General features: G+C 41.6%; 1 protein-coding gene across 4 annotated transcripts in view; it reads left to right on the top strand.

Annotated features, from left to right (window-relative positions):
• Ntrk2 (neurotrophic receptor tyrosine kinase 2) overlaps window positions 1–27,473 on the top strand; it is a 346,345-nt gene that overhangs the window by 170,190 nt on the left and 148,682 nt on the right. For 3 of the 4 annotated variants that reach the window (XM_021242569.2, XM_021242572.2, XM_021242571.2), the window contains 2 exons: window positions 20,652–20,699; window positions 25,892–26,080. In XM_021242569.2, the coding sequence (XP_021098228.1) occupies window positions 20,652–20,699; window positions 25,892–26,080 (237 nt within the window). The remainder of the gene's footprint in view (window positions 1–20,651; window positions 20,700–25,891; window positions 26,081–27,473) is intronic. The other variant, XM_004862443.4, reaches the window with a different exon arrangement.

Genomic DNA, 27,473 nt, shown 5'->3' on the forward strand with positions numbered 1-27,473 from the left:
TGCCAAGATGCATGCAGACTATGAGGTGAAATATCCACTTCATTAATTCTTTGAAAAATAAATGACCTCACTTCCTTTATGACTGTGTGGCAATTAACATGCACACTCCTCCCAACTCAGAATGATGCATCTGTATTATTTATTACTCTTCACTTGTGGTTTGGTGGTCAGCCTAATGGGTATCTTTGTCATATAATTCTTGTGCAGCATTGAGGTTGTTCTCATGTTTGTCCAACATTTCTCACCAGAAGTGTCAAAACCCTAACTTTAAAACCCTGAAACAATATGAAGCACAGGTGAGCACACGTTTTGACTCTTGGAACTGGCCTCTATTCTATCTCATTTGCCTTGGTAAATACGTGTGCTGACTGAGTATCTTGAGGCTGCCCCATCTTTTACGCAGAGCTTAGCATGTGAGTTGTCCACTTCAGGGTTGTGGACTATGTATGCATGAGAATCAAAGCCCGAAACTTCAACCTCCAGGCTCATGATCTCCTTTCCTGTGATGTGACATCATGCCCGTGGAGGTTCAGGACCTGCTAATGCTCCTCAGAACAGGCACACAGCCTGGGGGCATTCCCATTTCATAAAGGCCCAGAGCATCCCCTTTTGTAGTCAACACTGGCCACAAGTGTAGTGCTAGCTCCATGCTGGGCCCTACTCCATTTGTTGACGTGGAGCTGGCCTCAGAGCCCCTAGCAGAGGCAGACCAGGGGACGCATTCTCTAGGCCAGGCACCAGGACACCTGTGGGTTCTCTCTGCTTTGCTGCCCATGAATTGTGCCACTGCCTTCCCCTAATCCCTGCAAACAGGCAGGTGTGAGGTTGCTTCTGGCTCAGTTGCATCTGTGAAATGCAGACACATTGCTGCTCTTTATTGGAGATATGGATGAAGGACTTTGGGAAGCTCTGAAACTGCAGGCTTTTGAGTTTCTTGACTACATTTTCTCCAGCTCCCCTTGCAGAAGTCTGTTATTAAGTGGTGCATTCAGCTGCCACATCCTTCCCTTCCTTCCTGCACACCCTTTCTTTCTCTTCTTCCTTGTCTGTCTTCCTTTCTACTTAGAAATAAAATAAGGCCTCCTTTTTCATTTTCTTCCCTATTAGGAAAAATTCCCAGCCTGTCCTTGCAAAGTTTGGTCCTTTTGTGAGAAGTGCGCCCTCCATCAAGATCTGGGCATATGTTAAGTGGATATTCCCTTTTCCTCATCATTTCCAGTCCCTCCGTGATCTCCAGGGCCCCTCTTTCCAGTCCTACTTCCAGCTCACCTTCTGCCACTTAAGAGGCCAATGGTCCTTTGGCCTTCCCAGGCCACAATGACACTTTAGTTTTTTTTTTTTTTTAATGCTTTCTAACCTCCCTCTTGCTCCTATTTATTGCTGGCTATAATCACTCCCTTTGGAAAATTCAAAGTGGGGCAAGAAAGAGCACACCAGTGAGCCACACCACCCTTGTCCTGCCACCTGTAGAGTGCCATGACTCTGCCTTTCCTCCTGATCTGCTCCTTTCCCCCAGGACAGCCTCCTGCCCCATGCACTGGTCTTTGCCCCTTTTTAGCCAATGCAAGACATCCTCCTGGCCATTGTCCCCTGTAACGTTACATTTCCTTCTGTACTGGGTATTTTCCATCAGCTACAAACTGTGAGCTCATATTCCTCCCATTTGAGAAAGCAAACTCGTCCAACCTCACAAAGGCTCTGCCCTGACTGAGTGCTCCTTTCTCCGGTGGAGCCTGTAACCACTCCCTGGAAAGGGCTGTTCTTCCTCTCCAGTTCCTCTTTTCCCCCCTTCTCTTTAGCTCCTGTAAATCAGGCGTTGACTCTAAATGCTGCACCAGAACACTGCCTTTCAAGTCACCACATGGCTGAGGCCCACAGTCACTCTCAGTCCTTGACCTATAGGAAGCGTGGGCCCAGCCTCTCACGGCTTCTTTAGTCAGCAAGCTTGCCTTCCAGGCTGCTTCATTCTCTCTTTTCCTGCCACCTCCGTGTCTGAGCCCCTTTCCCCTCTAGCTGCACTCTCTCTTTAGGGCATTCTGTCCATCTCTATGCTAGCTCTGGATACCTCTGCTCTCTGGATTCCTTCTGGAATCCAGGCTTGGAAGCTCAGCAGCTCCATGTGGATGCCAGATAGGCATTTTATGCTCCATGTAGGCAAAGCAAAGCCCTGAGGTGTTCCACGAGATGTGACCCTCACATGGTCTGATTCATCTCAATAAATGGAACTCAGGCTGAAATCTGCAAGTTCAGTGACCTCTCTTCATTCACATCCTTGCTCAACCTTGCAGCATCTCTACCTTCAAACTAGAACTCAATGCAGCTCCTCCACAGCTACTAACCTTGTTCAGGCCTCCATAATCTCCCTTCTACAGTATCTGGCCACACTGGCCAGAGCCCACCTTGGGCACATTCTTTTCCTGCAGCCTTTGAACTTGCAATTCCTGTTCCTGGAATGTTCTTCTCATCTCCTTTAGAGATTTGTTCCAATACCACCTTTCATGGGAGGCCCTAAATTTACAGCCCTTCCTCCTACTCCACCGATAGTCCTGCTCAGTCTTACCTTATTTGTCTTCAAGTGTTTGACACCTTGACGTGCTACAGATTTCCCTTGGTGTTGCCTGTTTACCCCCACAAAATAGAAACATCACTGATGGTAGGAATTTCTGTCCATTTTATTCACTTGTCTTAAAATAGTTCATTGAATGAATATACGTTCAATCAGTGAATGAAAGAATAAGTGTCCTAGATTGAGTCTGGGCACAGCAAGGTCCACAGATATTTGAGCATGAGGACAAATAGTTGAAGTAGAGTAGTAAACATTTCTTTCTCCTCCAACATTTTTGATTTCTATGGGCTGGGAAACTCCATATTCCATCAAATGTGAAAATCTTACAGCCTAGATCTTTCCCTATGTGTGGATATGCTGCATCCCATAGACAAAACATTGACACGACAAGCAGAATTATTTAGCCTTTTTCCAGAAATTTGATGACACAACCAATGTGGGTGACTCTGGAATCTCTCCTAATCTCCTGTTTTCACTTCCTGCCGGTCTTGCCTTCCGTGGCAGTTCTGGAGCATAGGAAATGACTGGCTCTTCTTGGTCTGGGTGCTGGAAATAGTTCAGGGTGTAACTCTGCTCATGTGATGAGGCCTTTAAACTCCTCATCAGCAGCATCTGCTTCATCCATCGCCCTCCTGATCCATGTCTTGCTCTTCTGAAAATCGTTCTCCCCATGATTGCTGGGGTTCTTCCCATAAAACACTCACTTACATTAGCAGAGGGAGAGTGTTTTGTGAGAGTGCCATCCTGGTTCTGGACAACCCAGTCAAACCAGCTCTGAGCCCAAGGATAAACCCTTGGCTTAAGTTCCTGGTTTACCTCAGGATTTTACCTGCACTCCAGGCCCACAGTACCGGCCTGAGCCCCTGGGACTGGCACCCTGGATTGGCTCTTCTCCCCCTTGTCACTTACCCTGCTTTCCTGGTCACACTGTGGACCGTTCAGAGAGGACCTGAGAATACACAGGAACCCCTAAGCTCCCTAGGCCCCTGACTTTAGTGACAGCTGGGGTTTCTTCTGTATGACTCCATCCACAGTCTGACTGTGGTGATTATTGTGCCCCTCGGTTGTTCAGGCTGAAATTAATGGAAACTAAACTGTGAAGAACATCTGGGAGGAGAGCTGGGCAGCTCCGGTCTAGGCCCACTGCTAGAGCCAATGCAAAGGCCTAGGAAGCCTTAAACTGTGGGTATGCAGTTGTGTGAAGTTTTTGAAAGATCAGGAGGGCCACACAGGGAGAGGAATGAGAATGTGTGTGCTTGGATAACCTCCTGAACGCCACATAGTTACGCTGCTTCCTTTATTGTCTGTTGTAGTCTGAACGCCACTAGGCTCCTCTGCACCTGGGCTCCATCCCACAGGAATAAGGATCATAGCTACTAGGTGCTGTTATGCTGTGGGTCTAATGGTAGGGTGCCTGATACATGGAGCCTAGTCTTTCCTGTAATACTCAAACTCAAGCTTTTTAATGAATCAGTTCCCTGGGCTTACAATAGATGATTACCCTGCAGGTGCCCAGGAAACCTTGTGTGGCAGATGAGGCATGATACCTGCTCACCTGCTGCTTTCTCAGTAGCCTCCTCTCCTACTATAGGATCCTGCCAGCTTCCAGGAAGTTCTGTGGGCTGCAGGACTTTCCTGCCCCTCACTTGAAGTTTGTTCCTACTGCCCTTCACTGCCCAGAACCCAGCTGATACGTTGGCCAACTCCCCTTAGGGCTTGGTCTTAATGGCTATGATGGTTTGATATGTGGTCCTTGCTAGAGACAGTTGTGTTTTCCATGGATAGAGTTGAAGGTGAAGAGCTAGGGCTCAAAGGTGTAGATCTCCAGGGTAGACTATGTGTATCCTGTCCTGTCCTGAGTGCAGTTGGGTCCAGGGGCTCCAGCTTCAGTGTGGTGCAGCAGCTCAGTCCTGGGTGAGACTGATGCAGGGTCCAGATCTCTGTGTCATGCACTGTATAAGGGTAAATGTTTGAAAGACTAGAAATTTCATCTTATGGAACTTATACTCTAGTTGAAGACAGGAAGAAATGAACAGACCACTGTAATGCATGGCTGAAACAGAGATCGGTGACGAATTTCATCTAGGTAGAGAGGAGAAGCACCTAGCCTAAGCTGAACTGCTCACCTTTAGGGAGGTGACTCTAGAGCAGTGGTGATGAAGCTATGACACATATGCCACCGTGTGCTGTTGTATTATTGAAAGCTCTAAAAGGTTCACATCACTGCCCTGCAGGGACAAAAAGGACAAATGGGAAAATCTTGAGAAAGGGTTAGCATCAGCAAGATACAGAGGCAGGACACAGCACAATACAAGCAGAGAGCGACCAATCATGAGGGCAGGTGCTAGGGCAGATGGAGACTGGAAGAGAAGTGGAGGCCAATGCCTGCACTAGGACTTCGGACCTAAGGCTGTAATGCGAAGCCATTTACCCACTACAAGTAAAGACAGGGGGAAGAAGAGGGGCCCAGGGCCATTTTAGAAAAGGTTTCCCAAGCTTCAGCACGGAAGACAGGCCAGAGAAGGACAAGAGGGAGGCAGGAGGGGAGAGCAGGAGCTGGCAGCAAATGTAAGAGATCTGAGAGACCTGGGCCAGGGCAGGGGCTTCTTTCTTGTCAACCAGAGCTAATGTAGCCATGAATTGTTCCCTGTTTGGAACAAAGGGAATGGGCTTCATGTTTGTAAACACATTACAAATTTCTCTCTCACACAGCATAGATTAGAGAACTTTTGTAAAACAAAATGAAATGAGGGAGGAAATAAATGAATCCTTACTTCCTCTCTTACTATATTTTCTAGTGGTTTTGGGTAAGTCATTTAGATCCATAATCTTCCTGTTTGCTATAAACAGCTGACATTTTTCAACACAGTTGCAGTTAGACACTATCAAGTGCTGCAAAATGCAAAGGAAGGAACGTGCCCTTGTTTGTTCCTGCCAAATGCAGAAAGGGATGCCTTCTTAAAAATAGTTCTTTATAACATATTGGGTTAAAGAAAGCCAAAGGAGAATAGTAAATAGCAAGGGAGGGATGTTTCATTTCAAACAGTTCCCGGCTTCAAGCCTAGACTCCGTTCTTACTAACTTCCAAATGTGAGGTTGCCTAATTGCTTAGATCCAAGCTTCCAAGTTCAAAGATGGTTCTTGGTGAACAGCAATGTAATTGGTTGGATTAGTAATTAAGCCTGACATGAACACTTACTTCTATAAAGTGTATTTTCTGGCTTTATTATAATTTCAAAAATGCTCTGGAAACAGCCTCACCGACCTCTCATCTTCCTCTCCATCTGATTGATAGAATTCAGTATTTCCCAGCAAAAGCTGTTCCTAAATTATTTTTCAAAAGGAGGAAGAATTTAATTTCATGCCAAACACTTTTTTTTCTTTTGCAATCAGTTCATTCTTTATTTTCCCCACCAGCATCCTTCACTTTAAGGAAGGAGTGTTTTATTGCCAAAGTCCTCACAATGCAATGCGGAGGGCTACAAGCAGTTGTAAAGATCAGCTTCGATGATATATATTAAAAATAATAAATCATTTCCCAGCCTTCCGTAACATTTTATTTTCTCTGGATCCTTACCTCCTTCTGAGTCATGTACCTGAGCTGATTAATGTCCTATCTCCCATTACACTTTAATCCCACGCCTGTGTTTCATTTGGCTGCCAATAATGATAGCCAATAAATTAATCATGCAGCCACACAAGCCCAGGCTTGTGTGCTGCCAAAATAAAACTGCCCATCAAAAAGCAGGCAATTCTGAGCCTTCATTTATCTCATACCCTCAAGACTTACATCATTCTCAGCAACTGGAGCTGCAAATGCTCATTTTTTCATAGGCATGGACTGGGGAAGCGAGAGAAGGCTAATTAATGCATTCATGGGATCCTACTGAATCAGCAAGCCCCTTGAAGGCACAACACACACAAACAGGCAGCTGCAGCTCCTTGGGATTCAAAACAACAACAAAAGAGCTAGTTAAATATTTGAATAGCTGAAGTATATGTCTATTCATTCCCATGGAAATTACTAAAATAGGCTGTCCTTCCATCTCCAGAGGAGTCAAAGTCATTGAAATCCCAATACCTTTAATCTGCTCCAACATGCCTTTGAAGAGCAGGACATTTACATCTCCATAACAGGCCAATTCAGCATTAGTGGTAATAAACTTGGGTGCATGAAAGGGCTCCAGAATATTGTTTCCATTCACACTGGCCTCTGGCGATGCAGAAGTACTGTAATTCTCTGAAAACAAGACTATTACTGCCCCAACTCTGTATTCACTTGGCATCTTACAGTTGCAAATGGTTTGGACAATAATGAGGATTTATTGTTTCACATAAATATATCATCAAGTAGTAAATACGAAGCTTCAGATGTGACTTGGACACACTGTGACCAGGATCTGTCTCTTGGCTCTCTTCCATTGAGTTGGCACTAGCTGGAGACAAACTTTTCTGTAATGGCTGCAGAAAAGATGACTTCCATGCATTCCCTGATGCTGCATCCCCCAGATACCCGTGTGGCAGAAGAGAGAACATCGCCTACGTAAGCTCAGCACACACATCCTAGGCTTTGTTTTGATTAGGCCAACTTTAGTCACAGGCCGAATCCTGAGCTACTGTGGGCAGGGAATGATATCGTGCTGATTTATTATTTATGTCTGAGCCATTGCTTTCACCTTGAATCACACTGGCTGCTCCAGAGTTGGGTGGATAAACAAATAAAAATCCTTACCAGTTGTGGAGGAGGAGGAAGTAGGTGCAGGGTGACAATCAAAACAACAACAGTGATGAAATTTTTTTTAAAAACCCAAAAACTATAGTAGTCTGTTTGGCTGCCACAAGACATTCATTTCCTCTTGTTCTGGAGGCTGCCAGTCCATGACCAAGGTGCTAGCCAGGGTGGCTCCTGGTGCAGGCCCTCTTCCTGGTTTGCAGGTGGGTGGGTTTTTGCTGTATCCTCAACCAACTTTCCTCTATGCCTGTTGGAGAGGTGGGAGAGCAGAGAAGTGGGAGGCGCCTGGGCTTGGATGTCTTTCCTTATAAAGTGCGGTTGGATTTGGGCCCCATACTTATGTCCTCCTTTACTATGATTACTTCTTTAAAAGCCCTATCTCCATATACTGTATAGTTACATTTGGGATTAGGGTTTCAACATAGGAATTGTGTGTGTATGTAATTCAGCCCATAATACAAACCAAAGTGGCAATCCCCAGCTATGCATCAGTGATTAATGCTGGTTAGGGTGTGATTTTATCGAGCAGGGGTCAAATTGTTTTCATGGTGTCTGAGAATCAGTGTGCTTAGGTAGCTTTTAATGTGCACTCTGAGGAACCCCTAGTTCTTCAAATCATGTGTCCAGTCATGTTGCATCTCCTTAATGACCATGAGTTTAAGGTGCCAAGAAGGTTCCTGGAATTGACATTTAATTATAATTCTAGAACTATGAAAATATTTGACAATACTAGACAAGAAATATTTTAGATCTCTATTTTTCTTTGTTTTTGTGTTACAGAAGATTGAACCCAGGACCTCACACTTGCTAGGCACTTGCTGTACCACTGAGTACATCCTCAGCCAGGAACTTATCTTTTGGTAGCACCTTTAATGAAAGCTTATTGGCCGTATAAGAAAACCAGAGATACTAGGTGTAGAATCAGATCCCCTGACAATTTGAATAATAGTGAGGTGGTGCAGCTTAATTACCCATATTCCATAAGACCTGGCTTCAAGTGTTCTTTGACTGCTAAGCGGGTCAAAATGTCTCTCAAGTTATAAAGATCTGCCTAGTGGATAACTTCTATTCTACCACTTTAAAGATGATTCCCAAAGAAGAGCTCTGGAAGTGTGGCAAACAAAGTTACTATCTCTAAGGCTTGCTCAGGGGATGACATGGAAAGCCTACATCACTTGCTTTTTAAAAAAAACTCCAATGAGTTTAATAAGCTGCATGTCCCACTTTGCTTTAAAAATTTCTATACTACGTATTTATATATGTGTGTTAGAGAAGAAGTACATGAACGTGTACTTTGTTACACATCCATGTTGAAACTTTTTAAGAGAAAAAGCTTTATGCTTTTAGAGATGGAAATGTCCTTTAATAATATTCACTTGATCGTGAAATCAGATAACTCTCAAAAAAGAATATATGGTTTCTTCTCCTGTTGCACAGTGCAGATTGGTAGAGAGCTCTGCTCATTTCAGTCTCTCAGAAAGTGGGAACTTCATGATGCTGCTGCTTGAATATGAAACTCCATGCTCAGTGTTAGGATGAAGAGCAAGTGCAAAACTCATTGCTGACTGTTAACTCTTCTGCTGAGAAGTGACATTTCATTTCTGCTCACTTTGCATAGACAAAAGCCAGCGATGTAGATTGGCGAATGGGGGAGTCCAAGTCTCTGCTGGACCAAGTTTGGCTATTAATCAAAGAATGCAAAGGTGAAAAGTTGGAGTTTATTCATTTATTCATTCAATATCCATTTATTTATTGAATCAGCTCTTTCTGGAACACCTAAATTTAACTGCGCACTGTATTCAGTGCTAGAAGTACAATGGGGAGATGAGATAAAAATATTTTTGCTCATAAGGAACTTACAGTTGGAGAGGAGGGGATAATTACAACAAGTAAATACAGAATTAAAATTTGGAGTAAAGCCAACGGGGAGAGAATAAAGTATCTTGAAAATATTGAGACACAGACAAGAGTGATGAATGTTCATATTGTTGTCTACTTTACAATTTGGCCTCTACTGTTTTGTGGGCATCTGGTACCCTGTTTTAAAACCATTCAATAGGATATTGAGACAATCGTTGAGGATCTACCATGTGAAAAGTACCCTGCTTGGTGTTATTGTAACTCTTATGCAACCTATAAAAGAGGATAGATGGTTGAATAAGGCAAGGGATTTTTCAAAATGGAGTCTTTAAATAGGAGAAATAGAGCTAAACAAACAGTACATACACTGAACAATGTGGTATTTATCCTAAGAGATAAACAGCCTAAATGTTGATGGAAGTATTTTTGATTTGGAGAATGAAGAAATACTTCATGATGGAGTGACTTTAAAGGTGAATTTTGTTGAATACATGGGTTTAATGTTAAAAGGCAGAGCTTGAGGGTGGCATTTATGATGGGAAAAAACAGCAGGTGCAAAGATACTACATTTGGAAGCCACACAAGCAAGGAATGTGATTATCTCAACTCTGCTGTCATGACATTATCAGCATTTATCTGTACTGTCCAGCATCCATCAGGTAGCTAGTAAATAGTTTTGAAATGAATTAAGGAATAAATAGGAAACATCAAGGCATGTTTAAGAAATGCACATGAGAATCTGGGGTGTTTTAATGTCAAGTTGTGTGCACAGGTTGTGATTTTGAACATCATGAAGAATTTCAGACTTCATTCTTCTTGGATGCTATAGAGTTTAGAAAAGTTTCATAGAAACATCAGCTCACAAAACCCTAAAATACTATATCAGAGTACAGGACAGTAATTATAACTCCAGTTCAGTAGAGGAGGGACTTGAAGGACTCAGAGACAGCCCAAAAAATTGCAATATGTCTGTTAAGAAATGGATAATGGAAGACTTAGACCCAAGGGGTAGAGTTCAAATCCAGGTTCCATTTTGCTTTACCACATTGCCTTTCTGTTTTGGGGGTAGGAAATTATTCTTTGGTGTTTGGGAGAAGCAGAAATGATAGTATCAGATGATATTTCGTTCTTAAGTGCACAATAAACTGAAAGAAGAAGGGACTGGCAGCACTTCGTACGGGAAGATTAGATTTGTTTTTAGCAGGAATAAAAGACTTTTGGATAATCCATCTCCGTATCCTCTAACCTGGGCCAGAGTTTCTCAGTCTTGCAATTACTGACATGGGAGAGGACTGAGTTCTTTATTGTGGAGGACTTCCTCAGTGTTACTGGTGGTTTAGCAGCCTCCTAGGCCCCTAACCATCAGATGCTTGTATCAGAACCTCTCCACTCTGCCCACCGTGGTGACAACCCAGAAGGCCACCAGCCAGTGTCAATTTCCCCTGGGAGGCAAAACCACCACCATTTTAGAACCACTGACCTAGACAGCCAATTTTGATTAGTTTCCAGAAAAGCAGCAGACCTTACAGGATACACCAGGAGGTTAGCAGGAAGATGTTAAGGCGAGAGATGCAGTTCTCCCTAATGAGCTTGAGTTTCTTCCACTGGCAAGTGTAAGCACAAGTGGTGCTGAGCAGGAAGCCTGCAGTTAATTTGTTTGACCAGCATTGCATCTTTAAACAATGGGTTTTCATTTTGTTCTATTTATGGTTATTTTATTCAATTATTTTTATTCAGCACCCAGCTTTATAAGTGTGTATAATCCTATTATGCTCTATTCCATTACAGGAGCTTCCAAATAGAAGAGCACACAGTAATAACATTAAATAAACATCTTGGCTATTGTGTCAGCCACACATTTCCTGACCTTGGCTGGATTCAAGACTGGATGGGGTGGGCAGCCGGATGGGAAGAGAAAGCGAATCACTAAAAAGAGAGAGGAGAGTGATGGAAGGGGGTGTGGAGCAGGTCACCGTGCTCCCAGAATGGGGAAAGGCTATTTGAATACCACTGAACTGAAAACTGTCTTGTACCTAGAACCTCACTGGGGCTGAGAGACTTACCCTCCGCACCCTTCTCCCAAATTCTGTAATACTACTGCAAAAAAAATTTCCTGAATGGTGGTTTGCATAAACTGTGACAAGTATGGTCTAGGCCAGGGGACTACAAACATTCCATGTTATATATTCAATATAAGTAAATGTGAATTTAATCATAAATGTATAACAAATATTGCAAAGGCATCTGAACACATTTGATATGAGAACCAGCTAATGCAAGGAACAGCAGAGTACTGTCTTCCCGCATTTTGGACTCACTTGGTGGCCAGGCACAGTGGACAGGTCCAAGCAAGTTGGCCAGGTCTGAGTCATTGTTTAGGCTCTCCATGGAAACCAAAGTTCAAGGGAATTTTATATAAAGTATTTGCCAGACACTGTGGGCTCGTTGCTTTCTTTGAGGGCCACTAACAATCCTGTCCAAGGTGATTCTCTGAGAATCAGCCCATTTCCTTCCCAAAGACTTTCTCAGAGTACCAGCCAGCACTAGATTCCAAAGAGGGAGTCAGGGCAGGAGTCTGGCAAACATCCATCCGCATCCACTGTTGCTGTGGTTAACAGGGAGGGTTTGTGTGTGGAGCCAGACATCACCTGCCTTCCCTCCAGGAGCTTGTGACAGCTGAGAAAATGTTTACAGAGTATTCTGAGCCCTTGCAGGGGTGGTGTAGTAGCAAGGCAAAGCTTTGATATGACTCCTTCATGTCTGTCAACTCTTATTATTAAGAGAAGGTTGACCCTGCCTTGCTATATGTTCCAAGCTTGGAAACGAGTCATTGGGAGCTCTAGGTTCCTTTTTTCTTTAACCTACCCAGGAAAGACTGTGTTGGCTTTTGTTAAAAAAAAAAAAGCTTTCTGGAATTCAGAATTGACTTTAAAACCCCAATGCTTTGTACAGTTTAATTGGACAAAGAGGCAGACCCACTGAATTTTCTTTGAAATATTCTACATGTTCAAAAATGAAAAAGAAAAGTAGTTGGCTTTTTTAACCTCAAAATTAAATGTCACTATACGGGACATCTTGCTGTGTTCCAATCAAATCTAATTTCATCTACTACCTCTTGAGACTTCTGAGCTTTAAACTTAAGGGATTTAAGATTTTTATTCTGATTTCTAAAACACTGTAATAAAAACTGATCAATTTCCCCAGTTAAAGTAGTATCTAAGCTCTAGTAAGTTTCCTGGCATTTATCAAGCATTCAGTAGGCATAATTTTTTGGAATTGCTTTTGCAGGGCACAGGTCTTTTCTCTTAAAATGAGGAAATAGTGATGGGGAGATAGTGACCCAAAAGCATCTGCGTATTATTTAGCAGAAAATCTAGGCCAGTGGACTGAATGCTTTTCCTTAAATTGCACATGATTTCACATTCCCAACATATGTAAGGCCATGTGTCAGTCTATTCTTGCTCATATGTACCTGATGTTTAATTCTATAGGCTACTGGACCTTGACTGGGCCTTAAGTGACATTTCTCCACCCTGACCTTGTGGAGTCTATGAGGGGGAGATGATTAACTCAGGATCATATTTGAAGATTAACTCAAGATCAAGATATTTGTTGCCATGGCTAGAGGGTCCACATCTTCTGACATCTCACAGTCTCTTGGTTCCATGTGACTGTCCATAATGCTGGATTCTCAGTCGTACTCACTAAATACTGTCATCCCTAGGGGATTATCAATCCCTAGGGGATTGGCTCCAGGTCTCCAGTGGGTACCAAAATTCTTACATGTTCAAGTTTCTTGTATAAAATGGCATAGCATTTGCATATCATTTACACACCTCCTCCCCTATGCTTTAAATCATGTCCAGATTACTTATAATGCCTGATATAATAGACATACTATGTAATAGCTGTCAGATTGTTTAGGGACTGATGACATAAAAGTCTCTCCATGTCCAGCATAGACACAATTTTTTAAAAAGTAGTTTTGATCTGGGTTAAAAAAGACACAGAGGGCAGATTATACTGTCTTTCATGAAATTTCATTGGGGGTATACAAGGGAATCAAGAAGGCAGCAACCATATTCACAAAACATAAGGGTTTTATGCTGAGTGTGGAATTCGTATATTGGCATTGCTATGATTTTAAAAAGTTTTTCTCTCACTCATTCCAAAAGTATTATTGAGCATCTGTGGTAGTAGCACAGAGACAGTGGTGAGTCCATAAACAGGATCCTGCAGCAAATACTGTTGGTATGCTGGAGTCTGGGCCCATTCCCTGAGCTCTTCCCACCACACAGGCTGTGTATGCTGCCCCTGAAATGCTCAGGACTGGAAGGAAGTGTTATGGGATTTAAAAACGCTTCTAGATTTTGGAATTTTTGTATATACATAATGAGATATCTTTGAGAAGAGACCCAAGTACAAACACAAAGTTTATTTATGTTTAATATGTACTTCATGCATATAGCCCAAAGATAATTTTATTCAGTACTTTAAGTGGTCCTGCATTTTGACTGTGACCCTTCTCATGATGTTATGAGTGCAGTTTTCCCTGTGTCATGCCAATGTACAAACATTTCAGACTTTGAAGCACTTCAGATTTTAGCCTTTAGATTAGGGGTGTTCAGCTTATATTTACCCACAGTGTCTCCTGAAAGCACTCAGGACTGGATGAGAGCTTTCTCTCTGCCAGAAGCACTTAGCTGCTGACACATGGCTAGAGAGTAAATGATCCAGTTTTACCTTGTGGATGGGATAACTTGGGTGCATTCTACACCCTCATTCCAAGATCCCAGTGTAACTCCCCGAATGTGCACCCGTGGTGGGCTTCCTTCTCTCCCCGTCTCACTCTTTATATGCATCTTCTGGTGCTCCCTGGGATCCCTTCCAAATGAACCACCTCCACTCCCACCCTCATGTGAGGGTCTGTTTCCGGGGAGCCAGTTGGAGACCAGTCACTGACATCTAGCAAGGGAGACAGTCCTCAAATGAGAAGTCAATAAGAAATGCTGTGTACTGGCCTACTGGGAGTTCTGAGGACAAGATGACAGAGCAAGAGTGGAAAGGGGCTCAGAGAAGACTGATTCAAGTGTTGGGTTGGGTGTGATGTATGACTGAAAACCCAAAAGAGGAAATGTGAAAAAGAGTCAGAGCAGAAGATTCTGGAGAAGAAAAATGCAAAATGAGCAAAAATAGGAAAGGTACCACTGTGGCTGTGTCATAGGGAACCTTTGTGGTGGAAGGGTTCAGGCTCTGGCCACCTCTTCTTTGGAGACTTCAGTAATAGGCATTTATAGGAACTGTAAGGAGAAACATTTAAATGGTTTTAAGCAGGGCAATACAATCCAGTACTCTGATTTACACTTGAAAATGATTACCCTGGCAGCTCTGGGAACAAGACCAGGGAAGGCAAGAATGACTCAGGCAGAATGAGTGAGAAGGCTCCCACAAACCTTCACTGAGAGATAAGGGTGGCTTTCAGCATCCAACTCCAAGTGTTGACAAAAAACAGAAGTAAAATATAAACATGAAATACATATGTACTTAGACTTTTGTCTATACAACTACTTTTATGTATTTCAGTAGTTCTTAGCATTTTGGGGTAAAGAGCTATTTGAAAATCTGATGAAATCTGTATACTTCATCTCCAGAAAATCCACATATACGTAGAAACATAACTTTGCAGTTGTGATTCAGTGTGTGTATGTGTGTGGGGGGTGTGAAGTAGTCATGTAGTCAACTAATAAAACTCAAATGACAAATGTATTTCTTCATCTACATGTACTGTATTAGTTAGGGGAAGGTCCCTACCCTAGTAAGTAGATCCCAAAGGGCATAAAGATTCAAGCATAATAGTTTGTTTCTTGCATATTGATTGAAAAATGGAGACTAAATGGCTCAGCATCATTGGCCTTCTGGAAGAAACAACTCTGAGACATGTGCGACCGGAAACATCCCTATTATCCAGTCAGAGCTTCAGAGTTTTCCCTGTGTGTGGTCTTCCTTCTGGCCAGGTTGAAGGGAAAGAGCATGGCTTGCACCCCTGGGAGGTCCGCAGGGCCAGAACAGGCAGAGGTACTCCTTGCTCTGCTCACTCCACAATAGCTAGAGTTTAGTTTGCATGGATGCAGCTATTTGCAAGGAACCCTGGGAACTATAATCTAGCTATGAGTCAAGAACAAAAGGAAAATACAGATTTTAGCAATTTCAGCCAGAATGCACATTTTTTTCTTTCTACATAGGAGCTGTTTAATGTTACTTTTCTTTTTTTTTTTGAGACATGGTCTCACTATGTAGTTCAGGTTGGCCTTGAACTCACAGCGATCCTCCTGCCTCAGCCTCCTCAGTCCGAGATTACAGGTGGGCCCCACCATGTCCAGCCGCTGTTCTTAAAAAACAGTGGAAATAAATCACATTGAGAGTCTGAGGGAAGTGAAAGGATAAAGTCAAATGAAGGTTAGTTGGGAGGAAGAACCTTTCATGTTATGATTTCTAGAACCAGTTTAACTCAAACCAAGCTCTTTTCCCAGACTGGAGAGATGGAAAGTTCTTTTATAAAGGTTACGTCCTTGAGTAGAAGATTAAATGGAAGTGGAAAGTTGGCCTCAAACTACACTGTTCTGTGCCCTGAGGAACTGGAATTAATTTGAAACCAACTATTACTCATTCTGATGATATGTCAATAGGAAAGGGGGCTGACTCCCCTGTTGGGAAGGTGGTCCTCTGCATTCCCTTCCTGTACTCCAGTGAGAGTCACTCCAGTTCTTTGAAGTGACAGGGGCTCAGGTGTTGGGATTAGTTTCTCCAGCCCCTAGGCAAGCTCAGTGCTGCAGGGCAGCCTAAACCTCCCCTTTCCATGGTGCCCCAGGGGAAGGTGGGGCCCTGGGAAGCTGGGTGAGGCACATTTCTGCAGTGAATCACCTTTTCCCATTTGCTTCCATCACCCCGTAGAGACACCTTTCTTGAGAGGACAGGCTGGTGAGTTTTACCTTAACATATAAAGAAATTTCTTTTGAGAACATAGTGAATTTTCCTCAGTTAAAAGAACAAGAGCTAAGTTTTTTTTTTTTCTTTACACACTAAAGTAATTTTTCTAAAGTTTGGGGGAAAAAAATCTGGAAACTGAATTCTCCTGAGATCAAACCCCTTCTAAATATCACAGTTAGTGTTTGTGCAATTCCGCACCTATGGGGAAGGTCAGGTTTCTCCCATTTTCTCTGTTTCTGGCTCCTTTCTCTTATAACTTCCTCACTACCTTCGTAAATACTCCTTTCCAGCTCTGTAGATTGTAACTGTTTCCTCTGAGAGACATTTGAAAAGTAATCTGTTTTACTATTTATTTTATTTGGTTTAAATTCTATCTTTGAGCTGTTAATGTACTATTTTTTACCAAGTTCCTCTCCTGTAGTCAAGAAAAAGACTGAGCTTTTAAAAAAAAATCAGATAAATTTAATTGGTTAATTTCATAATTTAGAATCTTTGTTGGTCTAGATTCCAAAATGGAGAGCATTCTGTGAGCTCACTGCAACTCTGCTTTTGAAAGAGCCCTTTATTTTGCTGTGAATAACGTTTTTCTTATAAACAGAAAATAAAAGAAAGTTTGGCAGGACTCTACTCTCAATGGGTGGAAACATCACAGGGAATTGAGAAATTGTTTCTTTTTGGGCTCCTGGGAAAATTTTGCCAATGAAATTTAGTATTAACGTTTTAAGACTACTGCTTCAATCATCATGAAAGAGCTGTTGAATGACTAGCAGCTTCCAGGAAGAGCGACCAGTTTGACCTTCCTGAATTTGATCTGTTGAATTTTCCAGGTATTCCGAGGTATGATCCAGAAAATTATATTCTCTTCTATGTAAGGTTTGAGCTCCTTTTAAGGAGAGCTTCAAAATACTTCAGCTATTTAGAAGTGATTTTGTCAAAAAAGTTGACCTCAATTGGATGCATGTTTAAAGAAAAAAAAAAAGAGATTCTGTCTGTGCCCAAATAAGAAATTAACCCTAAGTACAGAGGCCACCTTTCATCCTCCATTTCACACCTGGGCTTTAGAACTGCAGCAGCTCCATTTTGGCTCTTAAAACTGTGACCTAAGCTCCGGACCGTTTTGCCACCTGATGTTTGCCTATGTTAGCTTTTTGTCACAGTAACAAATATAACTGAAAAAAAATCAACTTATAAAAAGAAAAGCTTTATTTCGGGCTTGCAGTTTGGGAGAGTCCAGGCCATCACTGGTTGGCTCACTGCTTCTGGCTTATTGATTAGCACATCTTGGCTGGAACGTGTCCATGTCAGGGAGCAGAAACTGCTCACCTGATGGCCCGGGGGCAAAGAGAGTGCGTAGGAGCCTGGGGTCATACAGCTCCCTCAAGGGCACACCTGCAGCAACTAGAAGACCTGCTAGGCCCCACCTGCTGAAGAGTCCCCTACCTCCCTGCAGTACCACTCCAGGGACCAAGCATTTAACAGGGGGCTTCTGAGGGCATCTGAGATCCAAACTATCATAGTCCTCTCTCATTTTGTCCGTAAATAACCTTACCTGGGATTCATGAGGTAAAGCATTACTCAGTTTGAGTCCTACATTGCTTTCCTCTCCAAGTTCCTTGGCGGCTCTATAGGCAGCATCACCATACACCTCACTGTTTTGCCCTGGACTCTTCCCAGCCCTTCTTTACACCCCCACTTGCAGTCAGTCCTCAAGGCCTGTTGGTTTCCTTCATCACGGCAGTCGCCTCCTGCTCTTCACTGGTCCACTGCCCGGTACCCAGCTCAGGTCACAGTGCCTTCATGTCTTGATTTTTCTTAAAGCCTCACAAACATCTCTCACTCTTAGTTTTTCTCTCCCAAAATCCAGACTCTGCTCGGAAGCCAAAGCAATGTTTTCTAAATTTAATCTTCATAATCTTAATTCCTAACCTAAGATGGATTTTTCAACGATACGTCATTACAGGTACAAATTCCCAACGATCAGTGTGATCATAATGTATACCTAGAATGTTTCAATAAACTTAATGAACAAAAAAAAACAATTTCAGAATTTTCTCATATTTTTGTAAGAACACAGATTTTGGAATTAACAAATGAGAAATCTGAAGGAATTAGGTTAAAGGAAAAAGAGGCAATTTAGAGAAAATATAATCCATAAATTGAGAGTTTTGCTATTTTCTAAATTCAATTCCATCTTAAAGTCCATCTTTAAAAACATATGCCTTAGCCGGGGATTTAGCTCAGTGGTTCCGACGCCTGCCTCGAAAGTGGAAGGTGCTAAGTTCTATCCCTGGTACCGGAAGGAAAAACAAAACAAAACAAAACATATGCCTTAATCATTATGTACTGCAAAAATGTATCAGTAGAAATAAAAATGTAATTATAACAAAAATAAATACAAAAATAGCCTCATCACAATTTTCACTATAAAATCCAAATGATTGAGTCAGCCTTTGCTTATATTTCTGTTTTTTCACATTTCAGTTACATCAATCCCCTGGCACACTCATCCCATATTATGGTTTAGATTTAGAATGTTCCCCTGAAGGCCTTTGGAAAGTGATTGGATCATGGAGGTGCTGTGCTCATCAGTGGACTGAGTTTGCTGTTAGGGTTTGGGGTCTAGTCAGAAGAGACAAGTCACTGGAAGGTGCATCTTCCTCCCTAGCTCCTCCCTTTACTCTGCTTCCTGGCTGCCATGATATGAGCAGCGTTCCTCTGCCTAGTCCCTTCCATCGTGCTGCTTATGTCTTTAAATCTGCTAAATATGGACTGAAACTTCTGAAAGTGTGAGCCAAAAAAAACCTCCCTTCCTAAGTGTGGATGTGGGGTATTGTGTCCCACTGACGAGAAAGTGACTGAGCAATAACTGGACAACTCATGGTGAGTGAGTTCAGATATTCCTCAACTTATGATTGAATTACGTCTTGATAAACCCATTGTAAGTTGAAAATATAGTAAGTCAAAAATGCATTTAACACACCTGACCTACTGAACATCATAGTTTAACCTAGCTAGTTTACCTTAAACATGTTCAGAATATTTATATTAGTCTACAGGCGAAAAAAGTCCTCTGACACAAAGACTGTTTTATAATAAAGTATTGAATGTTCACTTTCATTTATTGAAGACACAGAACTCCCATTTAATTTTCAAAAAGGGAAAGCAAACATAGAAGACTAAAACATCTTCTGTAGGAAATACACACCATTTTGAGTGGGGTTGGTTGTGACTGTCAGATCCTTAAGCACAACTCTGCCTTGCTGCACTCAAAGCTTTGAAGCTCAGTCTTCTCTGCAAAAGAATCTTTCTTTGGCTTTGGATTGAGGCCAGGCTGTCATCTTGTCTCCCAAAACCTAGGAGGAAGCATTCAGAGGGATAGCCATCAGAAGCAGACATTGGCTTTGAGGTTGGAGGGCTGAAGTTGTAGGACACCAGGAAGGCAAAGCCTACAGTATACTTGGGAAAAAAGTAAAAAAAAATCTTCATAGCAACTTTGTAAGGCATCCTTGAGCATGCAAGGAGTTTTTCCATACACTGTTTGTCTTAAATAGGTTCTCTTTCTACCTGGCTTCTTATTTTCACTCTCTGTAAAAACCACTACGGAACTGAAGATCACAGAAGCACAGTAACTTATTTGGGCTCCATTCTCTTTATCTGTCTCATATCCAGGGATTTGCCTGCTGCATAGAATTCACTTTGAAACCAGTGGAAATACCTAGAAGGGCCAAAGAGCCAAGCTCAAAGAGACATTTCCTGGGGGCTACATTCACTAGACACCCTCTACTCCAAACATCTGGGGTCTTTCCTCATACGTGCCTAGCAGAGCCCTGTATCAGAAAAGCACAGGGCTGCTGCCTACTACCCACTGTCACACACTAAGCCACTAGGGAGAATCCATGTAGAATTAAGATCCCTTGCCCCTCTTGAATCCTAATTCACCCCATGTGTCGGGTCTCCCATGAGATTTCAGGTTCCTTTTATTTATTTAATTTTTTTTTTTTTTTTGCTGTCCACTTTGGCTTCAGGAAAGACCTGTTTTTACCCATTATTACCCCACATTGCTGTGGTTCAGAACCATAGTGCATTTGTCAAATGTATTGTGAGTCTTCATCCCTACCACTTTCCTGGTAGATGATTCAGTACTGAGTGAGGATCTCTCCACTTCGTCAAGAAAGAAAGTGAGAAAGAAGGAAAATAGCTCCCTGTGTGCTTAACCCTGGGTGTTAGCATTTTTCCTAAAGACAGGCTCCTGTCTGTTATCTGATTTGAACTTCCTTCCATGTTCTCAGAATGAGAAATAAATCTTTACCTACATATACAAGGGTTAGTTTCCAGGTGTATGAAAGAAAGTCTTGGTCCCCTGCTTTTATTTTGTTTTTCTTTTCTTTTAATTTTTATTATTTTGGGTGGAGGGGTTGTTCAATTATCTGGCTAAGGACAGTGCTGTCTGCCTCTAGTTTACACTTCTGTTTCGAAGTTTATTTTATGTTCTGTTGTGGTTTTCAGATTTCTCATGGTTTGGATTTGGGAAAGTAAAATCAAGACAAGGTGTTGGTAAGTAGTGATTCCTTTTTTGGCTAAGTACGGAGTTTCTGTTCTTTAATTCAGATAAAAGTGCTCAGATCCTGTTCATATTCCTTAGTCCTTGACTCGTTTCCTGTGTGCCTAATTTCTGATTTGTTGAAGAAGGAAGTCTAGAATTTTTTTTTCCAGAAAGAGTATTGCTTTTGCTAATTGAGTTGAGTAAACGGTTTTGCATTTTCCAAGTTGACTTGTTTTTCCTGTGGAGTTGTGTCAGTTGTAGACAGTGATGCACTTTTCAGGTTAAAGACATAAACTGAAACGACACTACAGCTGTGTGTGCAGTGCATCGTTGGCTTCACTGTCAGCTGGACAAGTTCGGCTCTTAATTTTGTTCCGTTGGCCAAGATGTAACAGGGTTTTAAATTGGTGAATCAGCTGCTCATTTGTATCCACTTTAGAGCCCAAGCACTGAGATTTGTGCTTGATTACATCCATCCCTTGCATTCAGACTGCGTGTTGACAATTGAAAGGAAGTGTCTGTAGCTAAGCAAGTGAATGAGGATGATGCAGCTCAGCATTAGGATCAAAGTCAGGCGGTGTGGGTACAGAGACAACAAGTGAAGATCGCAGAGCAGGCAGGAGAAGACAGACTATTTTATATTACTCATGAGCAGAGTGATATGACTGGGATTTGACCATCGTGGGCAGATTCTGTTGTTGGTTGGTATTTCTTCTGGTAGCAGAGATGGTTGTAGGTATGACTGTAAAGTAAGGAAGAGCCATTTGCCCTTTATTTGTTCATCCTATCTGTGTAACAAAACTTGTTTCTCTTTTTTGAGCCTGATACAAAACTTTGTCCCGTAAAGCAGCCTCTCTCAGTGCCTTCCAGTGGGCTGAGCCCAGGCAGAAGCAGACTGGCCAGATGGGCCCTGGAGGGGGAAAAGTCACCCAGACCCTTAATAGCCCCAGATAGTTCCAAACCAAAGCTCTTAACAAGCAAAGGAAAAGTACAAAGGTGGTCTCCTCAGGACAACAAGCTCAGCAGCTCAAGGCCTCCTGGCTGCTCCCTGGAGGGACTTTCAGACATGGCCAATCACCAGTGCTTTGCAGGCATCATCGTGATCATCCTGCCTGAGAGAGCTTTAAAGGTGAATGCTTTTTGCTGTACCCTAAAAGGCCAAAACCATAATTTTGAAACTTTCTGGGATCAAGAACATCCTGTAGTGTAAACTAAGTGGAAAGAAGAAGGCATCATAGTACAGCACTATTGTGAGAGACTTTATCATCTCTTCCCCCCTCCACCACCAAAGTACTAAAGCAGGACACCTTTAAGCAGGCTTAGGATTGGACATTTGGAGTAATTTCAGCAGATTCTGAGCACAGGTGCTCTTCTGAGTTTTCAGGTACCTGACACTGAGGCAGTTAGGGCAAGTCCACAGTCACTGGATTATGAGGACCAGATAAGGAAGTGTTTAGAGATTCAGATTGTGCCTTGATTGAAAGACATACTTGCAGGCATGGCATTTACTGTCTCTAGCAACTGGCCAGCCCTGGAGAGACTCCCTCCACTGTCAGCAGAGTACCAGGTGTCAAATCCTCAGAATACAGAAAATAAAAGGCATGGTTAATATATCTGCTCAAGAGAAATAATCCCTCCCCTTACTGTCAAGCCTTTTTTGGTATTGAGACAAAGAAACTTCTTTCCCAGGAGACCTTCCTCCATTGTTTCATTGGAAAGTAAGTCAAAGTTAGACTTAGAAATGTCTTAACAGATGTGTAGGTTATGTAACTAAGAAGCTCTGATAAGAGAAAAAAATGCCTCTTTGCACCTAAGATAAGTTAAAATAAAAATGTGCTAAAAGTGTTTTCCGGCATAACTCATATTTGTCAGCTCAGTTATTAGGACTATCTACTCCGTACTCAGCAAGTATCTACATACTTTATATTAATATCATGATACATTTTCAAGTCTTCATATGAGTTTCTTATAACGTGGTTCTGACTCTTCTCCATCTTCTTCCTGGTGTCTGCTTGAATGCATACACAGACGCGTGAAGACATTTCCCACGAAGGGCATGGACAGGCTGCTGTCAAATTCTACAGACCTTCATTGTTCCTGCAGAGAGCTCTTTTCCCCTCCCAACTTTATTGTACTCTGCATTACCTTATACCAAAATGTTCATAGAAAGAAAAGGGCTTAATTCCTGCAACCTCTCCAGCCTGATAAATCTTCCAGGTTTTAGAACATCAATAATGAAGGAAACAACACTTGAATTAATATTCCACATGATGAATTGTAGAGGTTCGTGCTGCTCTGATCTGTCTACAGCAACTTTGCTTTTGAAAAATTACCTTTTGTGCTTTATACCACTTCTGTGGTTAACCAGTCTGCCAACTTCCTCACCAAACAGCCTATTCTTCTGCAATCTGTTACATTAGAGTTGGGGTTTCAATTGGAGGGAAAAGAATGTCCTTTGATGGAGAAGGAGAAGCAGGCAGGAAGTTCCTTGGTTGGACTCTAGCAAGGGCTCCTCAATGTACTTGGCAGTGATTCAGAGCCTGAATTCACAACATTGTCTTCTGGGTATCAGCCTCCTCAGAAATGACTGAACACTGCTGTAATGTTTGCATCCTGCCTTGGGCCTAGGATAAACAAAGATATGTGAAAGGGGTCAATGCATTTCTAACCCTTGCTGGGGCTCTGGGAGCGAGTATCTCTGGCTTTCTGACAACACAAGGAATTTTGTGAAAATGACAACTCATACAATTCTGTGGGTAAAGATGGAGCCTGGAATCTGTTGAGAAGTGTGCAGCTTTGATTGTAGCCTCTGTGGAAGCTGTGGGTATAGCTTGCTTTGGTAACCTTGCAGGACAGCTGCTCAGGGAACCAAACGGGAGAACCAGTGACAGGGAGGTTTTATTGACAACATGCAGAAACCTTAGCACAAGTCATCTCCATTTTCCATCACTGGCTAAAATCTGGGTGATCTAAGCCTGTCAGGAAGCAGATCATAAGACAGGGATGGTTGGGGATATTACCAAAAATTTGTCTTTGTAGCTATTCTTGGCAGGATTTCTGCTCTTTGCTATGATGGGTCAGCTATGTTCAAGATGAGCAAGACTGCTAGGCTTTCATTGCTTTAAGTTCTCTGGTCTGTAAATTGGTTGTATGAGGACTTATTTGCAGAATTAAGCCAGGGTATATCATTAAAGGCAACTTAAATGCACATCCTTGAGAGAATGCTTTAAAAATTACCTATAATAGCAGTTGGCTTCCTCCTGCAAGATTTGTTTAAGACATAGCTAGCTGAGGAATGTCCAGTTGTTATCACTGCAAACTGTGATAATCCCCATATGAGGTAGAGATGGATCTTGGAGGTTGGGGATGGATTATCACTGTATTGAATAGGGGATTCAAAACTATATCAGAGGCCCTACCTGGCAAAACAATTTTGTTTTCAAAATTGCTCTTATTTTCACTGAAGCATGTAAGTGTGAGGGAAAAAGTGGAGAATGTGGGGAAGTGCTGAAACATGGATCCTTTATGTGTGTGTTCCTTGCATGGGGAATAGTAATTCATATTTTTCCTTCCTCAGAGTGGGATTGGCTTTCATTGGGTATTTTATTCTGCCTTTTCACTCCCCTTTATCTTCCCTCCTTATCATTATCATTTCTCACCTTTCTCTTATGCCAATAGTCATGGCCAGTGAACCACTTCTTAGATACATGTGAAATGTATGTCTAACAAGAGTTATCTGCTCCCCATGTATGGGATATCTACCATGAGTTATCAATTGTTTTGAAGCTTTCAAATGGACCTTTACATTACAAATCTATTTTTGGTTGTAAGTAGTATGAGTTTAGAGCTTGATGGATAAATTGTCTAGACACAATACACAGTAGTAGACCTTACATATATTGGTGAGGCACACAGTATTTTATATATACAAACACTATGTACAGTAGATTAAATAAGTATAGGCACATACATTCTGAGGTTTGCGGCTGAAAAAATTTAAGTCTTGTATGAAAAAATGCTATGATTATTACTTTAATATGAAGTCATCCATGTAATAACTCTACAAATAATATTACTGCTAAAGATAAAGTACCTGACTTTACCATAGGGTTGATCTATTGTTGCTATGAAAATATTTTGTAAACAAAAGTGGTACATGCATTAATAGAATGTGGAAGAAAAGGAATATGGTAACTGGAAAATCCAAAGTAATTCTAGCCCTACTACAATTAAGGTGCATTTAGGAATACTTAGTTGTAATTCATACTCATAGAGCACATTTAAATTTACAATGCATTTTCATATCACTAGTATCATTCCACTCCCATCAAGTAGAAGCAGATATTACTTTCATTTACCATTGTAAGCACATGGAGAGGTATAAAGAAGATAAGTGACCTGTTCAAAGAATGGAGATGGAAAACTGAGAGTTTCAAGATCCCAACACAGCTTTCCATATTCTGTGAAACAGGAATCCTAATTAATTCTGGGGCATCGGTGAGAATGTTTTGAAGGTGTTCACAGAACAGAGAGGAAAGTTGCATACTAAAAGGAAAGGGAGTGAAAAATTAGAACCCTCATACACTGCTGATGGGAATATAAAATGGTATAGCCTCTTTATTAAACAGTTTGGTGGTTCCTCAAAATGTTAAACACAGAGATATCAGTTCTACCCAAGAGAAATGAAAGCATGTGTCTACACAAAACTTGTACATGAATGTTCCCAGTACCATTATTCCTAATAGCCAAATAGTACAACTATCCCAAATATACTTCAGTGGATGGATGAAGAAAATGTAGTATATCCATATAATGGATTATTATTTGGAAATAAAAAGGAAGTACTGATACATGCTACAATGTGGAGGTGCCTCAAAAACATGCTAAGTAAAAGAAGCCAGCTATAAAAGGGCATATATGATTCTATTCAATTTCTATGAAATGTCACATTAGGTACATTCACAGAGCTGGAAAGTAAATTCATGGATGCCTTGGACTTAGTATGGGGAGAATGAGGGATAAATGCTAATTGGGGTGATGATAAAGGTCCTAAAATTTGATTGTAGTGATGATTGCACAACTCTGAATGTACCAAAACTCACTGAATTATATGCTTGATCTTGATGAATTTTATATACCTGAATTATCACTCAATTGAAGTCATTAAGTTACAGGAGAATATTTATATCTTTTCCAATGCCAGGCCCAGCTTCAGTTATCAGCAATGATGATGACTCCGCCAGCCCACTGCACCATATCTCCAATGGGAGTAATACTCCATCTTCTTCAGAGGGCGGCCCAGATGCTGTCATTATTGGAATGACCAAAATTCCTGTCATTGAAAATCCCCAGTACTTTGGCATTACCAACAGTCAGCTCAAGCCAGACACATGTAAGTACAGCTGTTTATACTTGTTGGCCCCTTTCCTGATGCAAAGCTGTGTCAGTGAGCATGTTTATCAGAGCCTCTGAAAAGGCTGAGGGGCTCAGGGCACTGAGATGTCTAAGGATTCTTGCAGCCTTTGGCCTATGGATTAGATATTTTAGTCTCTTGTTTATGGAATTCTAAAGGGTGTGTCTCCTGCTGGGATGGAGACTCTGAGGAGATACTGACTTCTCTTGGGATCTGTTTTCTAAAAACATTTGACAACATGAAGTTGAAATCAAGGCATGCTTATCTTGAAAAAGAGACAAAAACCAGAAACATTATTAGAATGCATATACATCAGTTATAAATGGCAAGCAGTTGATGTAATTTAAATCTGGTTTATTGAAAATAATTAAAATATGTTACTCTAGGTAGTTGGGAGAGTGCTGTGTTGCACACAGGTGGTATCACTTTGGGTAGTTCCATGTTCTTTGTTCAGTCCTAGTTCCCAACACCAGGCCTTATAATTATGCCACACCAGCAAAGAGATCTTGAAGCAGATGATGTGCATGTGAATTAGGCTGACATATTTTTCCAAACCAAATTAACCCATTACCCTCCATCGGCAAGCTTGAGATTTATCTCAGAACTCTTTATTCTGTCTTCTGAGACATTTCTCAAATATAAAATCCACATCACAGATTCAAGGGCAACCAAAAATAAAACCACAGTGGAGAAGCAGTCTCCTGCTACTGGAGCTCCACAACTTCCCTCATATGAAAAATGGGCCATGAGGGACAAGACATTCAGTGATCCAGATTCCAGGGCTTCCTTGGCACTGATAAGTGGATCTCTTCTGTCTGTTTACATGTTCTTAGGCTGTTCTAAATGCTATTCCCCTGTCCTGTCTCCCAAGTAAGGTAGGACTATTGTGAAGTAGAACTGATCCTTTGCTGAAAGCTCACATGGGATGGAAAGGCCCAGCAATGAATAACAGATCTGTTAATATATATGGAAACACCTATAATTTCTTCCTGTTCTGTCACGTTTATCTTAAAGTATGTTTAAGGTTGGGGATTTGAGCTTAAGTATGAGAAAGAACAGTATTACAAGTTTTTAATGTGTGAAATGGGCCCCACCATAGATTTTAGTTGAATTTGTAATATGACAAGATAAATAGAAAAATGTGTATAAAGAATATTGAGATCCTTGAACTTGGAGGTAATATTGGAAATCAAGAATGTTTTAAATTCTAATATTGTTGTTGTGATGTAAACAAGATGAATTGAGGCATTGTTTAAAATGAGCATTCTTTGATGAAGTTGGAATCCTCCAGAAGTCCTTGAAATGTTCTGCATGTGTAGTGGTCAAACATGGAGGAAGATGAAACAGGATGCCATGGTGAGAAACTCTGTGA

The sequence above is a fragment of the Heterocephalus glaber genome, unplaced genomic scaffold (assembly GCF_053883595.1).
Source record: "Heterocephalus glaber isolate CG9 unplaced genomic scaffold, H.glaber_assembly_v1.0 deba00000546, whole genome shotgun sequence".
NCBI classification, from domain to species: domain Eukaryota; kingdom Metazoa; phylum Chordata; class Mammalia; order Rodentia; family Bathyergidae; genus Heterocephalus; species Heterocephalus glaber.